Source organism: Tamandua tetradactyla, chromosome 7, assembly GCF_023851605.1.
Source record: "Tamandua tetradactyla isolate mTamTet1 chromosome 7, mTamTet1.pri, whole genome shotgun sequence".
NCBI lineage: Eukaryota > Metazoa > Chordata > Mammalia > Pilosa > Myrmecophagidae > Tamandua > Tamandua tetradactyla.
In genome coordinates, this window is record NC_135333.1 from 49752570 (window position 1) to 49766848 (window position 14279).

A 14279-nucleotide genomic window follows, 5' to 3' on the forward strand; every position below is an offset into this window, starting at 1 on the left:
TGCAATCATTTGTCCCTCACGCCTCCTGATAATAATAATAGTTTATCTAAAATAGCATCCCTTGTTGGGCCCGGGTAGCGAAACTGTCTTGCTATTCACATTGTGTTTACATTTGGAATTTACTAAAGAATGAAGGGGTAGTACCCAAATTCCAATACTGCTGGAGAAGAGGAAAATTCACTTTGATTCTAAATTACAGGTTTGGTTTTACTAATTAATGTACTCTAATTTCTTGATGCCACCATGGAAATTCATGGAAAAAGGATCTAAAGAAATCTGAGTATAAGATTTCAAAAAACTGCTGGAAACATGGAACTGATTTTAAAAGATGTAACAAAATAAGTTGTTACAAAATACTATAGACTAGGTCAAATTTCAGAACATCACTGGGTGGGGGGTGAAACAAACAGAAAACCAGACTGATGGAGACATAACAATATAAAAACATGACTTTACCTGGAGGAAGACTGATACACGTATTTTTGATAAAACTTGGCTAAGTTGTAAGAACAACAACAAGAACAAAAAGCAGCAGAATCTTACCTCCTCTGAACCATCCTTGGGTTTCATGGGGTTAGCATTGAGCAATCCAATGACTGTACCTTGCTCAGTCTTCCAGAGATCTTTGTGCACTTCTCCAAACAGAAACAATGACACATAGCGTGTCAGGTCACGAAGATCATTCAGTCGCCAGATGCTGAATGTTTTCCCCTAGGACAAATATTCTTATTTCAATAACTTTTTTTTAACATGGGCAGGCACTGGAAAGTGAACCCAGGTCTCCAGCATGGCAGGTGAGAACTCTGCCTGTGAGGCACCATGGCCCTCAATACTTTTTGAGCAATAGGTTACAATGTCTTCATTTATGGCTCAAGTGTTCCATTATGGAAAAATTTAGAAATATATTCCACACTGAATATATAAACACCAGAAAGTCTATTATTATAAGTCAATCCTTTCTCTAGATCAGTGCTACCCTTCCCATTTCATCCCATTTTAGAGATGAAAGTAAAGTGAAGCAAGCCAGCAGTAAGCTTGTTACCAGACTCAAAGTCTCAGGTCTGAGGAGAATTAGACCTTTATAGAAGAGCACTTTCTAATGAGATACACACATACACATACACACATACACACATACACTGTTAAAAGGAAAAGAGGAAGCAATGGAACTACAACTTAACAATTTACTGATATAAGTAGATATCAGGTAAACAATTTAATAAGCCTATTATTTATCACTAGCTAAATTATATTATTAATATTAAAGCAAAGAAATTTAAGATCTATGCTACTAAATCTTTGTTTAACTTAGAAGAAAAACAAAAACACCATTTAAAGAAAACTGGTTGAGTTTAACTATAAAATTTCAAAGTATTATTAAATATCTGAAGAAATGCAACTCAAAATGCAGGCCACTTATAATAAAAACAATTTCCATTTATAGAGATTTTTAAAGAACAAAATAATTTGAAAAATATTTGAATCACGCTCTTTCACAGAGGCATCCTAAAGTGTGTTCGCTTAGAGGTGATGGCAAGCTATTACCAGACCCTGAGTGTTAAAATTATTCTCCCAAGGACTTGTACACTGTCTTTCTCGGAAGAGTTCAGATAACATTTCACATCTCTTATTTCCATATCATTATAGTCACTTGTGAAGTAATTAAGAATCTAATCAAATGAAAATCAGACTTGTTCACATTTACCTCAACAATATTAAGGACCCAGTAATCTAAAGCTCAACCACTGTTGTTGGATCTCACAAAAAGCTAAGGTTAGCCAAAGTTTAAGTCAGAGAACTCAGTATTATGCATAATGACTCACAGTGCCATCAAAGCCATATTCTTCATTTTATAGATAAGCAAATGGACTTAACAAAAATTAAGGGTCAAGCTGATGTTATATAACCTGAGGTTATATAACTGGTTAAAGGGAAACTCAGTCTTAGAACCTTGCCAGGTTATGAAAACCTTTTCATTCTAAGCCATAGCCAGCCAGGATTTATAAATCTTTTATATCTCTTGTAATATTCATCAAGTTAAATAAACCATACATTCCCACACAGGCCAGCTCATTCAGAACTTCTGCAGTGAAGTTTTCCAAAGGATGTGTGAGTACGGTTGTTTGGTTACCTCCCTCTCTCCTTCACAGAAGGGATTACAGGGTTCAGGGTCAATCAGTTGCATCACCAAAAGCAATGGCAAGAGAAATGCAATAAGAATGATGTGGACAATGAAAAGCCTAAGAAACCTGTGCAAAGAAATGTTCTCTAAATAGGGCATTCTTTACATAGAACCGCCCTAGACAAGTGGCAACTTTGGAACTTAGTATTTATTTCAAAATGAAATATGGACAGGTTCAGTGCTGTCAACTAGCAACACAGTCCCCCATGTTAGTCTGTAGTGAAGCAGCTAAGACATCAATAAAATGGCTTACACTGTTGGAACTCTGTGGAGTGACTTTCTTCATTATAACCCCAAATGTCACCCAGTCTATTTCTTCCAGGTTCTCACTTGCTATTTTTTCCTTGATTTGAGATAGTCTGATCAGTTTTCGGCCAATCATTTTCTTGTTCATTTCTGTGGAGGACACTCGAGGCCGCCTAGGTCAAGAAACCAGCAATTAGATTATTATTGTAAGAAATAAAAGATTATCTGCACTGTACTAGATGGTACGGGAGAAATATTATGGGGCAGAATCCTCTACTGTACCTGCACGGAGGGGGCTTAGCAAGTATGTGGAAAAGGCACATACTTTTATGGCTGACAGACAGAAATAATTTTTAAAGGGAGGTTTGCTTTAAAAACTTGAAGCTTATATAGAAAATAAGAAAGACTACAAAGTTCTTTAAGTTCTTATAAATTATAATATACTACTTATATACTAGTTAATATTCTTTTGAAAATCCTCATTTTTTTACTCTACTGTAAAACCATAAATTGGTATTTAAAAATCAGATATTTGGGCGGGCCATGGTGGCTCAGCAGGTAAGAATGCTTGCCTGCCAAACCCGAGGACCCGGGTTCGATTCCCGGTGCCTGCCCATGTTAAAAAAAAAAAAAAATCAGATATTTAAATTTCATCATTTCTACAAGAATTTCACAGGATCTACTACTATTCTATTAACAGAATATTTTAAGCAAACATAATAAAGGTTCTGTCTCTAGTTTCATTAATATATTCTTGTTCTTAATAACTTCTAAAAATTGGTGAATTTGCAAATTTTTTTTCTCTAGCAGAATATTAATATATTAATATATGTCCCATGTCTGGTTATAGTACATATTCAAGGACAAGAGAAAACCGTCAAAATACAATTGCTTCAGGAATAGAAAGTCCATAAGCTAAGTCTGAACAATGAAGAATACGGGGAGGCAAAGCGCAGACATAAGTGTAGAAAATCTCTTTGCCTGATTCCTGTGACTGAATACCTTACATTCAGGTATTTCTAAAGATTATTTCCTTTGGAATATCTTAAAGGCCTGAGGTTCAGGCATAACAACTATAAAGTCATTCAAAATAATTCTGCAATCCCCTAAATTTGTAGGCTACTTAGATTCTTCAGCTGAGTGGTTTAAACTCTTCTTACCTCCACTGAGTTCACATGTACAACCAACTCCCATCAGTACTATCTTTCATTAGCATGGGGAATTTCAAGTAGGGGATGTTTGGGGCAGGCAGCATCTTCTCAGGAGCTGGGCATGCTTAAAGAAGAAAAAGAACCTGCAACCCCCTCCTGAGAGCCATAGCTTTACCTGCTGTGTCCTATCCCTCAGAATCTGTCTCATATATAATCAAGGTATCGAGCACTTCTTGTGTTTCAGAGTACTGAATCTTCACAACATATTTCCACCTCTGCATGTCAGCAACTACCTGCTGGTCCCCTGCTGAATAATGTATCATTTAGGAGCTTAGCAGCTTATTTGTTGGGTGATGTTTGGATTGGCAAGGTTTAGGCATTCTAGACGGGTGGCACTTGGCTATGCAGATGGACTGTCCTGAAAGCAATCTAGTCTCTGGGTAAGGACTACTAGTCTGCCAGGGGCTTAAAGAGAAGTAATAACGGAGCTGCAATGGAGTAGTATTACAGCATTGGAGATTTAAAAATCCAGGGTGTAAATATGGCCTTTAGATTTAAAAATCCCGGGTGTGAATATGGCCTTTAGCTGAACCAACTCCAAGATTTATTCCTGCTTTAACTGAATACCTTGATTTTCCACATAATATATGCAAAGAATATAAATTTGGCTTAAAAAGATTGTTAGGAACGAAAAAAAAATACAGTTGATTTTCTTAACAATAATGATAAAATATTATTACCCTGGTTAAACTGCATACTTTTATGTATTTAAAGATAGGCTATATCACTGTTTCTGTCAATTTATTATTAAATATACAGTCTGTTATTTGTCCACTTCCTTTTTATGGATATATATTTTGTTCACAGAGAAACAATGGATGTCTTCCTTATGTATTTTATAGGCAACTTTCAAAGTCAATTTTAGTCCTGCAGCTGGACTTATTGCCAAGTTTTGTCAAATACAAAAGCTTTTGGGGTGTACAGATCTGTTGAACATTTGCATTATTTCTAAAAGACCCAGTCTTCCGAAAAGAAGACGTGTCATCTAGTGGTGTGCACGAAAGGATGAGAGTAGTTACTATAGTTACCCACCTGAGCCTCAGGCCAGAGAAGGCTTCCACAGAGACCGCCTGAGCCGCTGGCCCAGAACTCTCTGGGGTCCCTGTGCTACGGTCTCCAGTCACCCTATTAGGTTTGTTTGCAGGAGTAGTTCGGAGAGGTTGGGTGAGTACACTTGCCATCCTTGAAGATGAGATTTTGGGCTCTAGAAAATTCATATACAAATTAGGTGGAAAGAAAATCATTCTCATAACATGATGTGTTTTTATAGAATCGTTTCTCATTTTTTAACCAACGCATGCAATAACCAAATTTTGAGAAAAGAGAGTCCATAAACCTCTGCAGTGTGGTCTGAAAGTACTTTGTGATAATGAAAATATTTTCTATCTGCCCTGTCCAATATGGTAGCCACTAACCACATGTGGCCACTGAGCACTTAAAATGTGAGTTGGGCTTCTGAGAAAATGAATTTTTAATTTAAGTTTTAAATAGCTATATGTGGCTAGTGGTTATTGTATGACAGTGCAGTTCTAAAACATTATTAGTTATTCTTTGCAATGACTTTCATTAAGTATTCACCATATACAGAACACTGTGGTAGATTCCATAGGGAGAAAAAGGAATGAATTTTTATACAGATTTGTGCACAAATCAAATTCAACCTGAAAAAAAGCCAAAAAACCAGCTCCATTTTCTTTTCTCCATTCTTTCTTGTTTCATTTCATTTTACTTCTTTCCATTCCATTTTACTGAGGGAAAAGGGAGAGCGTTCTACTGACTATTGCATATTTTAGAAGCATTTGATCCCTCTAGAGATCAGAAAGCTTGGATATTTTCCTCAATAAATTATCACTTTCATTTTTATAAAAGACTGTGTTGTTTACCCTCCAAGTGACTTTGGATAACTGCTCCGAAGCTAACAGCCAAGATAATCCTAGAATTTTAAATCTGCAAACCACACCCATGCCATAGCCTTCAAAACCAAACTTCATGCACCACGTCATGAAGTACCCTAGCTATGGTAAAGGTTCTAAGGGGCTTAAGCAATTCATAAGTGGCTATACTGAATATACAATTTCTTGCAAATAAAATATGAATACTCAGAGACTGTAGCTGTTTTTACTGTTCTACACATGTCAGTCAATGCTGTTCAAAGGGGCCTTTTTGAAGACTGTAATCTCTACATCATTTTGTTTCAGGTCTTCAAATGAAGTTCCCCTGGGAAAACTGAGGCATACAACAAAACCAATACTTATAAATCTTTTGTTTTTAACTTGTATGTATATCTGTTTGTACTGAAATAAGATTTTGAGTATCATTCTATATTCCTGGTAAAGAACTCTTTTCTAAAGAATGGACCTTTTAGTTTAATACAGCCTAGTTTCTAATAAAATTCAACCACATCTTAGGAAATCTCTGTCTGCAGATGGAATCTCTAGACCCCAGTATGAGAATTCAATCCAATGACTAAACTCACTACAGTCCAAATAAAACTATAGGACTATAGAGTTAAAAAAAAGTTCAACCCATTAGCAATTCAACCTATTCAATAAATATCCAACTGTACCTACAGATTTTCTAAGCACCTTGAGATACAGGAATACAGTATACAATATAGGACATGGCTCCTGTTCCTACGAAATTCATCTTTGTTGATGGGGAGCTGTTATAGAAAGATCCCACCCCACCCACCAAACACACAAAGACAGTAAAGTACCAACATGTATTTTCAAAAAGAAGCAGAACAATGAGGAATCACTGAAGCCTGGAGTGCCCCACCTGTAGGTGAATGCTTTGGGGTCCGAGCCACCCTCTTGGTTTTTGGTAAAGTAGGGACATCAAGCTCTGCAGAGAAGCATGTAGACTCCCGAATTCTCTGAACATTTTTCTCCTTCAGAGGGGAACGTGGAGGCTTATCTACTTGATTAAAAGTAAAGGAAGTCAGTAAAGCCCCAGAAAGAGACTGAGGTGGTGTGCCAGGTATTGGATGCAGAAGCAGTATTAATATAATTTCTTAATAACAGAAATTCTATTCTCATAACCACAGTCTTATTACCTCGAGATTTATGCAGAAGGGCTGGACTTGCAGGCTGTTTTATTGTTGCCATTTTTAGCTGTTCTTGTAAGGACTTCATTTGCTCTTGCAACTTCCTTAATTCATCTAACCAAGAAAAATACATTGATTTAAGAAACGGGCCAGAGGAAATGTTATACATACATAATGGAAATGCTGGAAATACTTTTGGTACCTCCCCACTTCCCCTAATCTTGAGCTCCACAATATAATGACACAAAATTCATCATTAATATTTGCACTTCCAAGTAGTCCCTTATTGAAATAAACTTTTAATTACTGGAATCAAGCCTCTAATACCTATGCTAGGTATGAATTTGAACTACTGACAAATATTATAGATACACATTTACATTTAGGAGTCAGAAATTGTTACATTTCCTAAATTGAGTATCACACCTAATATAATAAATGCTGGTTTCTGTATCAGAACAGCCAACCAATGAATTTTACAACTTAAAAATATAAATAAGAAGATGCCAGAAAGAAGGAAAGGACCCTTTTCTAAGCTGCTGTTCAGGTGCGGTCTCCTGCTCAAAGAGAGATCATAGTAGCTTTGTAGTTTTATCTTTGGCTCCACATGCACATAAATCCCAAGATAACTCTATGCTGTAATAGCATGAAAAGTATGAAAAGCCAGTCTGTAGAGGCTCAATTTGAGCAGACTGATCCTGATAAAATTTGAGGCCTCTGCTTGCTGAAATGCTGGCCATAATTGTTGGATCTGCCATCTTATACAATTTTTCACAAAGTCATTTATCTCCCTCTTGAATCAGCAGCCATTTTCATGAAAACTGACCAATGGGTAGTCTTCTGCTAGTTTATCATAAGAAATTAGGGAAGGTAAGTATCCTTTTAGGGCACCTTGTAACTCTTGATTAGTTTTCTCTTGACTGGGGGCAGGAGCAGGAGGAACTCTGTTTTTAGTTGATTGCAAAGTAGAAACTTCTTCATCTGTCAAGTCCCCCAGATCTCCAAAGAGAATATCCAAATTTTCCTTTTGGTCTTCAGTTGTTTCTACTTCTCCATCATCAGCCTCTTCTGTGTAAGACTCACCATCTCCGTCAGCATCAAAGAGCTCATCAAATTCATCACTTTTACCATTTTCCTGGGTCAAGAAGTTATCTTCTTCTGAATTGCACCTCAAGGTGGACTCATTCTCCTCAAGCAGTGCAGTCAGCAGAGACAAATCATCTTCCTCCCCTGGGGAAAAAAAAGGAAGACAGAAATTCAGCCTACCTGAGAAAAACAAATGAAAGCACTGCTTATTAAAAATACTAGCAAGGCAAGTAAAACGTTAAGCTTGCCCTTTAAAATGGTTCTCAAAATTATTCTACAGACCCACCATTTTGCCTGATTAATCTATTGCTCTCCTTGTTTCTAGATTTCTTCTCCCCATGTGCTTCTTAAAGATCAAGAGGTTAAGGAAAAGGGGCCAGCAGCCACTCAGTGATTTCTGTGGGCCTGGCATTGGGCTACCTCTTTTGACCTGTGTAACCTCAATTAATGAGACAATTTCCTGCCTACAGCTTCCATGACATTAAACCAACAAAGGAATAAATGAAAAACACACACTACATATATATTTGAGCCCTAGATGTATACATTTCCTTGTGCTATAATTTTTTGAGAATATATATAGATATTTTAAACAAATAAAAGTATAAATAATATAAAAAGTATCCATATCCCATTACCCAGAATTAATCTGTTATGTTTGTTTCTGGCCTCTTATAATAAGTTAAATAATACTTAACAGATAAGCTAAAGTCTAACATGCCAAGTTTCACCTCAACACCGTACCATTGCCTCCACTCCCCACTGCAACTGTTAACATAATTTTTGGTATAGTATTTCAGTCCACTTTTCAAAGTTTTACATAAATACATATATATTCATAGTCAATACCTAGTATTATAGTTTTAAAAAAATACTTACATAAATTATTTCACTTTATGTAAAACTCTGCATCCTGTTTTCACTCAACATTGCTTGTAAGAATAGTCCAAATCAAAACATACACAGTTCTAGTTCATTTCCATTCTATATAAACAGGCTATTTCCAACTTTTTCCCATTATGCTGCAATCATGCACGTGCCTTTCTGCACATATGTGAAGAATTTCTTGGGCATATACATCAGAAGTGGAATTGTTGGATTTTGGGTATGTACATTTTCCAACTTTACTAAATATTCCTCAATTGTTCTCAAAGTGGTTGTAATGAAAATCCCACTATTGTTGTAAGCAAGTACCATTTCTCCCTACCACCTCACCAATATCTGATGCGCCACTTAAATATTTTGACAGTCTGATGGATGGTTTAAAAAAGCATAGCAGAGTTTTGATTTGCTTCCTGGATTACCCGTGAGGTTCAGGATTGTTACGTTTATTGGCCAGTCGAAGTTTTTCTTTGCTTATTTAAAAAATTCTATTTGGGCATAATTCCTTTGTAAAATCAAAGACACTTAAAGCAAAAGTGTTAAGGATTATCTGATCCATTCCCTTCATTTTAAAGATAGGGGCTGAAGTTTGGAGAGGGTAAGGGACTGCTCAGGATCAAATGGTGAAACAACATCAGTAGAAGAGCCTGGCTGAGCACGGAGTTCTCTAGACCAGCAAACCAATGTCTTCTCCACCATCTACATTCCCTTACCAGAGGGAAAAGAAGCAACAGTCAAACTTAAGGCCCAGAATCTGAGGAAAGTGGCTAAGGCTGAGAATCAAATGCTGTGTAAGGATTACTTTGAACTGCAAAATCAATCAGACTCCTAGACTCCAATGTGTGATAGAAGAGAACAGGCAACCCCAGCTTGCTGTGCTCCAGGTGAAACTGCTCATCCTTGCATGGGAGCCCCCGTTCCTGGCTGTCTAAGGGAGCACACTCCTGGAGACAGTCTTGGCCCACAACATGGTGAAAGAAGCAGCGGATGAAAAATGTTGCCTAGTGGCCCTATACTCTTCACCTTGAACCATATTCCTCCATGAAAAGTACCAGAGCTAATCCCTGGTTTACCTTGGTCCCTATTTACCTCAGCCACTATCAAAAATCACCTGTCTCCTCTGTACTATGCTGACCCATTTTCCTGCCTCCTTCCTCCCAAACCCCTACAATCTGCTCTCTGAAACCCAGGATCTATGACCAGCAAGTTTCCCTACTGCCTCAGTGGCTCTTACCACAGAAACCTGACTAAGCCTGCAACCCTCCTTAGTGGAAGTTATTTAATTGCCTGTATCTCACATGGCAATGTCTAGAATGGTGCTTAGTGTAACCTAGATACACAGTAAATATCTGTTGATCAACTTCAGGACCCTGATTCTTCTTTGCAATTGACAGCATCAGAACTGACCATCAAGAGGCCCTCCTGGTTGCTGCTGACTCCTGATTCCCAGTCTTCCTCTCCATCTCTACTGCTATCGCTGTTCTTAGCAACTTCCAACATCCATAAGTATAATCCAATCTGGACTCCATTTTCTGACCTCCTTACTGTCAACGATCTTGTCCTCTCCCCCACCTTAGCCACCCCTCCTACAGTCTCTCCTTGTCATCACAGTGAAGATCTTCTGACATCTTGATTCAAGCTACTTCTGAGATCCTGATTCAAGCATCTCACACTCTGATCCCCACCTTCTATTCTTCTGGCCCACTCACTCTTCCCACCTAGCATTTCTTTAACTTTATTAAGATGCCCAACTCACTGACCTTTCCACAGTGTTTTTACTATTCACCACTCCCTACCCCTCAGGTCCAGACTTTGGAAACCAGGCTTCATTGTTATAATAACTGCCTTCTAAAGATTCAATGCCCCCTGTTTCTCTCCAGTGCCCTCATGTTCTCTGACATTTTTAACCCTGATTAAATATAAAAAACCATTTCCTCCATGGCTGTGCCCCAGCTGGAGAACATTACTGGAGAAAGACATGCTACCATGCCGATCGGCTTAACTCTAATTTATGCCTACTTATTACAAATAGGCATTCAACACTGCCAGAAAATCTCCATACTTCCCTAATACATTTGCTTTTCCTTATCCTTCACACCGCTTCTCCTCAAACCTATTACTGCTCCTCCCTCTTTACTCTTAGCTAATGATTCTTTTATATATATATATTTTAAAAGCAATCAGCAGGGGCATCTTCATCTTTCACCACCAGATCTGAACACACTCTCAGCTTTCCTTCCTGACAATGGATGGAGTGTCTTTAGTTTCTATTGTCAATTTCTCCATTTATACCCTGGATCCCATTCCTTTTAACTTCTCAAGAATGCCACCCTACAATGACCGCTACCTCTCCTTCTACATCACCAACTTTCCTCTCTCTATCAGAGCGTTCCCAGCAACATACAAAGGCATTCTAGTGTAGTCTGCCTTACCAACTGCTTAATATTTTCTTGTTTGTTACTATTTTGCTCCTCCTATTAAAAATATAAGCTGGAACCGAGTTCAGTAGTGTATTCCTAGTGCCATTACGCTTTCTGATTTTGTCTATGCTGGACCAAATTGTGAAGTGATGGAAACCCAACTCGATTTTCTTATTAGACACAGATTTCTGAGAGAACAGGGATCCATCCGCCACTTATTTGCATGTCCATCTCATAGTAAAAAGTTATACTGTGTATTACATACACTGCTGTATAGGCAATTTGGTGATTTTAGGAAACAGGAAACTACAACTATCATATCCCACAGGGTAATGAATTTTACACATATTATGGTGTGATGCATTTCAACATTAGATTTTACTTTTTTTTTTTTAAAGGGTAAAGCATAATAACCAAGAGCAATAATATCTGTAACGCAGTTGTAGACAATGAGCTCAATTATGCAACCAGAAAAAATACTGCATTTCATTAGCTAGCTCTCTTCATTGCCAGCATAATCTTTGTACTGTTCCAGGCTAAACTCTGTTAAATAGAGCTACATCTCTTCACTAGGTAAATGTTTTGCACACATCCATGCAGAACAAACACAACCAGGAAGGGCTGTAAGAATTTAAATCAGTGCTAAATGAAAACCACTTGGACAGATTTCAATATCGAATGTGAATCCTGAAGTCAAACTTGCCTGGGTTCAAATCCCTGCTCTGACAGTTTGATCTGCTAGTTCCTGAACAGCTCTGTTTTCCTGTGTATAAAATAGGTTGCTGGGAGGATTACACCCCCTTTTAAGTGCTCAGTATAGTCTGGCTATATGAAAGATGGTCACTGTTGCCAGAAAAAGAGATCTTACCTGATTAAAACAGCATTCAGTAACTGAAGCTAGGGCTCTTCTGAACAGAGACAAGACTTGGAGGGTAAAGGAACTATTTCTACTATTTTGCAAGTAGAATAAACAAATGCATGGAGGAAAGAGTAGTTGTCCACCAAGCAAAGGGAATTTGAGAGAACTGTGAGGCCTTACCATCCATGCTGTCAAGAGAACAGATGAAACAGGGAGCTTCAGAGGAAGATCCGGTGCCCAGGCAGTGAGCTGTGCAGAATCTTTGCTGTGTGAAATCAACATTGGAAAAATCACCCTCAACTCTTTTTCCCTCACAACCCATATCTAATCCATCAACCAACGTGTGGGCTCTAACTTCAGAATTTATTCAGCATCTGACCATTTCTCACCCCTGTCCCTGAAGGTGAGCAATTCCTTTTTACTTGTCTTTAAAAAACAGTTGCGGAAACTTGGTTGAGGCACAGAGTAGTTTATATGATACTAGATTACGTGGATGAGATGTTGTGAGCTCTTCTACTGTTTATTGTAACACACTCGATGTCTAAATTACCCATGGCAGCCTTGTTTAGTCTACTCAGCTGCAGCCTTAGTCACATCAGGATTCTTACTCAGCACCATTAGAAAAGTGCAGAGGGAAATAGTTGACGTTGCAAATTAAGATGCATTCATATCATTCTGTGTATTTCCCACTTTCTTTTTAAAACTGCAGATAAAAAATTTAAATTTTTCTAGGCTTCTATGTAACTTATATGTGTTGTATGATATATGTGACTTTGGTTAAGTCCAATGTCAAGGTATTAATTCTGGTGCTTTCGTTTTATTTATTCAACAGTCATTTTCATGGGTCCCTTCATGTGTCCCACACTGTGTTATTTACTGTAAATTTGCCAGATTGTAATCTTGAGGATTAGGAACAGACTGTCTTATTCTTTTCTATTGCCCCCACCAAGCCTCCTCGTCCCCATAAAAAAAAGGCCATGTGTATTCTTCCTCACCTTCTCACCCCAGGACTACCCAACAAGTACTATGAGCTCAATCTCCAAATACTGCCCAAACCTTCCACTTCACTTGGACTCCACCACCAAATCCTGCTTCAAGCCACCATGTCTTTTGCCTAGACCACATTAGCTTCCTCTATTAATCTTTTTGTTCCCTTGCAAGCTATTCTACATACAACAGCAATCTTTTCTTTGCATAGTAATCATATAAGCACATAAATCAGATTACACTTTTCCTTCAATTAAAACTCTTTAATGATTTCCCATCTGCCCTTGGAATAAAACTGATAAAGCCTGGGAGGCAATGGATCATCTCTCTCTTGCTTACTTCTACCTCCTCCTCTGCTCTACTAGTCCACCTCACTCCTTTCGAGCCCCCACCACATCTCCACACTCCAATCAGACTAACAGGCTTCCAACTTCTGGAACACACTGAGCCGTTCAGGCCTCAGGCTCTTTGGTAAGCTGTGCCCTAGCCCCTCAACCTTCAGTCTCAGTTTTCCTTTCAACTCTTAAGACTTTCCTGTCTTTGATATCCCCCACCTCACCGTTTCCATTACTTTGCCGACGACCCACTATTGTGTACTTATTATCTGTTAGCACTGTAGCCTCTTAAGCTTCGTGAGGACAAGAGAACACGCGTGGAGAGCTCTGAACTTGGTATACGCTCTGTAACTATTGGCTGAATCCACAGGCATGCACTTGGCAAGCATTTTAAAAGGCCACTCTTTAAAAAAAAGACTCATTAAATAGAGCGGCGATCCGACTGCTGGCACCTCAGTAACACCCTTCAGAAATAACATTTTCCGGCGCCTGCGTGGCCGCTACCCTGCTAGAGCTCCGCGGCAGGCCCGCCTCCAGTGCGGCCCCTGTCCCCGGCTGGCGCAGCCCAATACCGCGCTCTTCCTGTTGTTCTCCTGATCGCTTCGGGCCCCCCGCCCCTACGCTGCTAAGAGCGTCCCTGAAATCGCCCACAGACACGCGTGGCGGCCCCTTCCTTTCCGCCCGAGAGCCCTCCACACCTCGGGAATCCGCGTTCCTTACCTGGCTCCAGCCCTCCTTCCCTTTTCCCCGCCAAACCCGCCAAAACTCCAACTTGACCCCACCCCCACCCATTACGTCATACGCACGCCGGTCTGGGGCCCTCATTGATTGGCTACGTCAGAGCTCCGGGAACGAGAGAAATACTGCCCTTGCTTCAAGCAATCTGATTGGCCCATGTGAACGGCGCCCTCTTTGTAGGGAGCCAGGAGACTTCCGGTTTTTTTCAGTGTGTTAGCGGGCCGGGCGCCGGGAGGTGGGAATGCAGCTGTACAGGCCCTCCATGGGGTATCCGACCACAGTTCCTC

The 14279-nt window shown here is 39.2% G+C and overlaps 1 protein-coding gene across 2 annotated transcripts in view; it reads right to left on the reverse strand.

The window, feature by feature from the left end:
* The window catches only part of MCM10 (minichromosome maintenance 10 replication initiation factor), a 34212-nt gene extending 20182 nt beyond the window's left edge, over positions 1 to 14030 (reverse strand). Inside the window, exons 1-8 of one of the 2 annotated variants that reach the window (XM_077169402.1) lie at positions 13975 to 14030; positions 12113 to 12197; positions 7577 to 7915; positions 6695 to 6799; positions 6418 to 6555; positions 4672 to 4843; positions 2436 to 2601; positions 544 to 711 (exon numbers count right to left, since the gene is read on the reverse strand). In XM_077169402.1, the coding sequence (XP_077025517.1) occupies positions 544 to 711; positions 2436 to 2601; positions 4672 to 4843; positions 6418 to 6555; positions 6695 to 6799; positions 7577 to 7915; positions 12113 to 12119 (1095 nt within the window). In that variant the 5' untranslated portion in view covers positions 12120 to 12197; positions 13975 to 14030. Of the gene's footprint in view, positions 1 to 543; positions 712 to 2435; positions 2602 to 4671; positions 4844 to 6417; positions 6559 to 6694; positions 6800 to 7576; positions 7916 to 12112; positions 12198 to 13974 lie in introns of both variants that reach the window. The other variant, XM_077169401.1, reaches the window with a different exon arrangement.
* Between the last annotated feature and the right edge of the window lie 249 nt (positions 14031 to 14279).